Below are 7,843 nucleotides of genomic sequence, written 5' to 3' on the forward strand. Positions count from 1 at the left end.
TCTTCACCATTACTTCTAAATCACATACAACCGATAAAATAGAAGTAAATGACATTAAATACATTATTTTATCACTCGAACATAGCAAAAATATAGGTTTAAAGACAAGATAAGTTGGTAAAATACCAACTTATCAAAGTGCTAGTGGTTATGATAGATTTACTGGCCTATTCTATCAAACATGCTGGGATGTTATTGGTGTTGACATATACAACAAGGTACGACACTTCTATGGAGGAGCTGCATTGCCTAAATCCATCACTTACACAAATTTAGTGTTGCTGCCAAAGAAACCTAGAGTGGAGACCTTTTCTGACCTATTAGCTTGAGTAACTTCATCAACAAGGTCATGTCTGGAATGTACATGGTAGATTGGAGAGATTTCTGCCTACCTTAATATCTCCAAATCAATCTGGATTTTTGAAGGGGATGAGTATATGTGATAACATATTACTCACTCAAGAAATTGTGATTGATATAAGATTGAGAGGTAAGCCAGCAAATGTGGTTATTAAACTTGACATAGCTAAGGCCTATGACAAGGTCTCCTAAAAATATTTGTTATATTTTCTAAGGAAGATGGGCTTCTCAGAACACTTCATCAACATGGTGTGAATTTGTGATCAAATAATTGGTATTCAGTATTAGTGAATGGGCAGTCCTTAGGGTTCTTCAAGTCTACAAGGGGTGTGAAGGAAGGGGATGAACTATCTCCAGCCTTGTTCATACTATCAGCTGAGGTACTATCTAGATCATTGAACAAGCTCTTTGAAGATAAATCTTTTGTTGGATTTGGGATGCCTAAGTGGTCTGATCCTTTGAATCACTTAACTTATGATAATGATACCATAATATTTGCTTCTGTTCATCCTCCATCATTGAGCAAGATTATGGAAGTGTTGGAAAACTATAAGAAGGTATCGGGTCAAATAATCAATAAAGCTAAGAGCTCCTACTATATACACTCTAAAGTGGCACATGGGTTATTTCATGCAGTAGGGACATTACTGGATTTGCAAAAGGTAAATTTCCCTTTACATACCTTGGTTGTCCTATCTTCTACAGTAGAAGGAGGAATGACTACTATGATGATCTTATCAATAAGGTAAAGGCTAAATTGCATTCATGTAAAGGGAAGTTGCTTTCATTTGGTGAAAAAGCGACACTCATCTCTAGTGTGTTGCAAAGCATGCCAGTACATATGTTATCAGTTCTTGATCCACCTAAAAACATCCTGAAACATCTTCACAAGCTCTTTGCTAGATTCTTTTGGAGTACAAATGTCACGGCCCAATTTAGGATCATGACCAGCGCTTAGGAGCAAGTGCCCCTAAATAAGCCTCATTGATATTTTACAGAAAAAACGAACAGAGGTTTCTCTGTTTTTGGACTATCCAAAAAATATTCCTGTCGCAAAATCAATAACCAAATATCCTAATATCAATCCAACCAACAATAAATTTATCCATTAACCAAAATAAGTCTCAACCATTATAATCCACCCAATAACAGCCACAAATACTAGTTTATCTCCCAATTCGATAAGAAAGTGCAATACTCATCATAAGTCTATAATAGCAAAAGAATGACCATGTAGCGACTCTATGAGATAATAAGAAAAGACGATAACAAATAAGTAAACTCTTCATCCATGTGAAGAAGTGAGGGGATCACCAGGAACTATCAACTCGTATACCCTAATTAACGAAATCCTCGCTCGCGTCGACTGCTGTCTCTGTAAAAAAAACCTGGGAGTAAGTCGCTAGCTCAGTGAGTAATAATACTTAACCACAACCAATTTTAATTGGGGAAAAGTCAGAAACCATGCTAGTATATTATATAGAAAATATCATAAGAATGCCCTTTCAGAAATAATAAACAATAATTAGTCTCATCATGTGTTTCGTATAACAAAATCAATTGAACAATTCGGTAATAAACACGATAAGCACTATCTCATAGCATATCTTTATTTTTGGGAGGTTTCCAAGAAAGGATCATGTAATCTGTACCACTGTGTGGACCCCTTCGTACAAGGAGTCAAATATGACTATAGGTCCCTACTCGAGGGAAAACTGTAATTGTATGCTAGTTCTACCTTCCCACTAGCGAGGGCTCTAACTGTACTCGATAATCGGTAAATACAAGGTGTACCAGGTCTAACGAACCCGTCGTTAACTACGAGATCCTTCAAAGTGTCCTCTCATTTATACTTTTCTTTGTAAACAGTACATATTCATATGAAAGTATTTCACTATAGTACAAGGCATTTCAATTCTTATTAAATCATGTAATCTCATTTCGGTAAAGGTAATCATATCTCAAGCAGTAATAAAACATGTTTAGTACTCCATCTGTTCCAATTTATATGAACCTATTTCCTTTTTGGTCCGTTCCAAAAAGAATAAACCCTTTCTAAATTTGGTAACAATTTAGCTTAAACTTACAACTTTACCCTTAATGAGAAGCTTTTATAACCACACAAATACTTTGGGGCCCATTTGGTCTTGTTTAGGATCACAAATTCTAAAAGTCTTCATTTTTTTCTTAAACTCCGTGCCCAGTCAAACAGGTTCACATAAATTGGAACGAAGGGAGTAATAGTAAGAACATTTTAAATAATTGTAAACATCTCAAGTAAATTATTCAGTATCATATCAAGTAAAGGACTTGTCCCACATGCAATTTCAAACATTCGGTAACATATTTTATTTTCAAAATAATGTATAAACCATACAGGTTATGAAAACACAAATTGCGGTAAGATTACTACTTACCTCTAGAAGCCAACTAGCCAAAGCTCGACTTCTTATCGATCCAAATGATCAACTTGAATGTAAATCTATAAATCGATATAAGTCTAATGTTACCACCACAATTCATTCATCTAAATAAACATCTATGTACGAATGCATTTTCTATTCGCAAACCTTACTTCAAACTTCTTTTCTAAGTATATTGGAAACATGGAGGAAATAATAGTATTGAGTTTACATCCCCATATCTTCTTAATAGAATTAAAGGAGTACAAATAGAAAAATTAACTTAGCATCTTGTCTGCTCACCCAAACTTTTAAAATATATAGTTGATCCAATTTGACCTTTTTTCTTACTTAGCCTATCTCAAATGAAATCTGATTCTAGTTTATTAATATTCACATATTTAAGTAAATTGATACTTCTATATCTAAATCATTGTTATTACCCTTTAACTCAACCCATGACAATATGTATAAAGTCATGTCAGTAGAATAAAATTTGTAAGAATACTTTGTTACCTATTTTTTAAAGCTTGGTTCCAACCTCTTTCTTTTTCTCCTCTCTTTTTTTTTCTCTACATCTATTTTTTTCCCCTTCTATAGCGGTTGTTTAGCCACAGCATAAGTGCTGCACTCCCTTCCCACAAAATCCCTTTAACATTTGTTTTTTTTTTCTACTAAAGACCTAACACGTTGTTGATGGGTTAAAGCCTAATTACATACTCTTTGTTTTTGTTTTATTAGTTATTTTTTTCAATTTACTTAACTACCCTTGTATTTAATGAGAGGTAATACAACAAAGGAGGAAGGTAGGAGTAGACATTGGTCTTCTTGGTAGAATCTGAAGTAGGCACGCTCATAGGCGCTCGGCCATAGTAGGCTTGGTATATAACTCACCATATGATCAGAGGTTGCTCAATAAGGGGAACAAATTGAACAGGAAAACATAAACGTTTTCTCAATATTGACATAGTAAAACCATCTTGCATCTCTTTATCTCGCTAGATCTCTGAGAAATAAGAAAAATACAAAAAGACATAGGTAAACGAATATCCGAGTGAAATGTGGTTTGGGAAATGCCATTAATATAGAACGTAACAGTCGTGTAGGCTTCCATGTCCCACACTACATGCTGACTTGCCCCCTAGGCACCATACACCGACTACGGGCAGTAACCTTCAAGTGCCTTGGTACGAGCCATAAACATTAACTGGCCCCAGCGACATAGTCCAACATCATTGGTCACACCTGAAGACATAGGACAAGGACATAGGCCATGCTCAACTATGTAGGCCAGCGACATAGACAATGACTAATGAAAATTTTTAGCAACACAAGCAACCGTGTTACACGTACCAATGCACATGGCCTCGAGTTGACCATATACACAAATCATGTCATGCAAAAAACAAAAGAACATATGATATAAAAAACGAGGCTAAGCCCTAGAGGAACATGCATCCACGCATCGTGTACCATGCACCCACCCAAGACTGTTGGCATATCTCTATTCTACTCCTACACCCAAAATATATCATCCTCAATGCTTTTGTCGAGGGTGTTTAAATTTGAAATAAAGTAAAAAAATTCCAACAAAGGGTGTTCAATATATATTATGTACCTCTAAAATTGAATATTTTACGTATATACGCAGTGTAATTTTCCGACAATGATGGCAATTGACCACCCTAACTTAAGTGTGGCTTCGCCCCTGGGGGTATGGGTTCCCGGGAACCCAGTAACTGTTATCTAGCACAATTATTTTTAAAAGCCCCTAACATAAATATTGAAGTGTCACGATCCTAACCCCGAACCCGGTCGTGATGGTACCTCTCGTGAAGACATAGCCAGCAAATCAGACCCAATTCACTTTTTAAAACAGTTAAACAATATAAAATCAGTCTAAATATGATTTAATGATAATAAGTAGCGGAAATACAGCCCGACACAGCCCTAACCAGGGTGTCACAAGTCACGAGTATCTACTAGGGTATAAATACAACTGAAAGTCTGAAGTGTATAAATACAGACTAGTGAAATAAAGAGAGAGAAAGGCAGTGCTGCGAACGCCGGTAGCTACCTTGCTAAACTCTGATGCCTCTGCCTCCGATCAGCCAAAACCCTCTACCGGGTGTATAAATACCTGAATCTGCATACAAGGTGCAGGGAGTAAAGTGAGTACTCCAACTCAGTGAGTAATAATCATAACTAAAGTCTGAATGGTAAGAAATCACATAAAGCATATCAAGATGTTGTATAGAAGCATTTCAAAAACTAGTAAGAATGTAGTGAAGCTGTAAAAATCCCTTAAAACATCTTAGCTCAGTTTAGACTTCTTTGAAAATGACTTTTCCAACAGCTACGCAAATGAATGCAAAATAGTTACTGCAGATAAGCACAAAAATCCGCCCCTCGGGCACAAATAGCATAGTTTAACAGGTAAATGACCGGTAAATGTGAAAGATAAACACATAAAGGTTCGCCCCTCGAACTCAATGCCAAAAACTCCGCCCCTCGGGCAATATCTCGGAACAATACCATCCCCTCGGGCAATCACATAGAACGGTACTAGCCCCTCGGGCAATTACATAGAACAATACCTGCCCCTTGGGCTATCGCATAGAACAATATCAGCCCCTCGGGCTATATCTGATATCACAATGGGTACTCGCGCTCACTGGGGGTGTACAGACTCTTGAAGGAGCCCCTTACGGCCCAAGCACAATATCAAGCCATCTTGTGGCCTCAAATCTAGGCCCTCGGCCTCATATCAATCAACAAGCCACCTCGTGGCGTACATATCTCAGGCCCTCGGCCTCATAGTCAAATCAGTATCTCACTGCTACGGCGTGCAGCCCGATCCAAAAATATCCTCACAATACAGGCCCTCGGCCTTACTAAGTCAAAATGACATAAGCCACTCGGGAAAAATAGTAGAACATAATGCTCAGCCCAAAATATTATTTGAAATAGCATTTCAAGTGTTAAAGCAAAATAAACTTGGCTGAGTTTTGAAAATAGTGGAAAATAACATGACTGATCTCAAATATAAAGTCAAAATAGTGAGAAAATATCAACAAAAATTCCCGAAGGGTTCAAATAGCTAGCACTAGGCCCAAATATGGCATTCAACCCAAATAGTGATGATATCAAATAGTTTTCAATCAAATACGCGGTAAAATCATCAACCGGGACGGACCAAGTCACAATCCCCAATAGTACACGACCCCACGCTCGTCATCAAGCATGTGCCTCACCTCAATATAGCGCTATGATGTGCAATCTGGGGTTTCAAACCCTCAGAAGATCATTTACAATCATTACTCACCTCGATTCGGTCCAAACTCTAGCCCGTGATGCCTCGCCCACATGAATCGATCTCCGGAGGCTCCAAATCTACCCACAATCAGTACATAATCATTAAAATATGCTAAGGGGATGAAACCCACTCGAAAGTATCCAATTTAGCATCAAAATCCCCAAATTGCTCAAACCCGGCCTCCGGGCCCACGTCTCAGAATCTGATAAAATCAACATTAATGGAAACCTCGTCCTCTCACGAGTCTATACATACAAGAACATCAAAATCGGATATCAAATGGCCCCTCAAATCCCAAATTTACACTTTCCAAATTCAAGCCCTAATTCCTCAATTTTAGGCTTAATTCCATGATTAATTAGGTGGACACAAGAATCGAGTTTTAAGTTCGAAAATCTTACCTCCAAGAATTATTCTTGAATTTCCTATTCAATTAGCTCTCCCAAGCTCCAAATCGCTCAACAATGGAGGTTCTTAGCCTCAAAATCGCGGAATAGCCTTTTTAAAACATTCTGCCCAGGCATAAAATCCTTCTTCTCGAACGTGGTGAACAAACTCACAGCCCTTCGCGAATGTGTTACCTGCCTCGCGAACGCGAAGGCTAAACTTTCACTCCCTCAGCAGACTCTTCGCGAACACAAGGGTCCTCTCGCGAACATGAAGACCAAAATGTCTGCAACTATTGGAACTCAAAATCTACAATTTTTCCAACTTCAAAATGGTCTGATTAACCACCGAAACTCACCCGAGACCCTCGGGACCTCAACCAAACATGCCAACACATCCAATAACATCATTAAAACTTGTTCCAACCTTCGGAATGCTCAAAACAATATCAAAACACCAAAATCACATCGGATTCAAGCCTAAGAATTTCAAGAACTTCCAAATTCCGTTTTTGATCAAAAACCCAACCAAACCACGTCCGAATGACCTGAAATTTTGCACACACGTCACAGATGACACGATGGAGCTACAGAAATTTTCAGAATTTCATTCCGACCTCTATATCAAAATCTCACCTATCAACCGGGAAACACCGAAATCTCAATTTCGTCAATTCAAGCCTAAACTTTCCACGGACTTCCAAAATGCATTTCGATCATGCTCCTAAGTCCCAAATCACCTAGCGGAGCTGACCAAATCATAAAAATTCCGATCAGAGATCTTATAAAAACAAGTTAAATCTTGGTCAAACCTTTCAAATTCAAGCTTCAATTGAGAACTGTTTTCTTCCAAATTCATTCCGATTACCCTGAAAACCAAAACCAACGATTTACATAAGTCATAATACATCACACGGGGCAAGTCATGCCCGAGAACTGGCGATCAAAGTGCAAAGACTCAAAACGGTCGGTACATGTTATTGATATATTTACATAAACTTTCGAAAAGCTTTAAAACAATGATGTGTTTATATTATAAAATCTGTTGGAGGCTCTAAAAGTAGGCAAATATTATCTTGCTATGTCAAAATTTCAGTAGTTAAATTAACTAAATCTTACTTTGGAGCAGAGTTAGGTTAGTAAATATTAAAAAAGAATAATCACAAACAAATGCGTAAAATAAATAAAATAAAAAAGCAAAGCAAGGAGTTCGTCTCCTATCCTGTACTCATATCACATTTCTAACTAATGAAAAATAAACACCAATTTACTTTAATCATGAGGAGGGATCAATCCAGATGCAGGATCTTGGTTGGACCAAGTTGTAACAATTTAAACTTGGGAAAGCTGCGCTGATTGAGTAATCCAAAGAGTAATAT

The 7,843-nt window shown here is 37.5% G+C and overlaps 1 protein-coding gene across 1 annotated transcript; it reads left to right on the forward strand.

The window, feature by feature from the left end:
* The first annotated feature begins 429 nt into the window (after nt 1-429).
* LOC142164978 (uncharacterized) lies at nt 430-1,318 on the forward strand. The gene is made up of 3 exons (XM_075223639.1): nt 430-543; nt 660-898; nt 997-1,318. Exons 1-3 carry the CDS (start codon nt 430-432, stop codon nt 1,316-1,318), a joined length of 675 nt encoding a protein of 224 aa, XP_075079740.1.
* Nucleotides 1,319-7,843: the final 6,525 nt, after the last annotated feature.

This window comes from Nicotiana tabacum, chromosome 10 (assembly GCF_000715075.1).
Source record: "Nicotiana tabacum cultivar K326 chromosome 10, ASM71507v2, whole genome shotgun sequence".
Lineage (NCBI taxonomy): Eukaryota > Viridiplantae > Streptophyta > Magnoliopsida > Solanales > Solanaceae > Nicotiana > Nicotiana tabacum.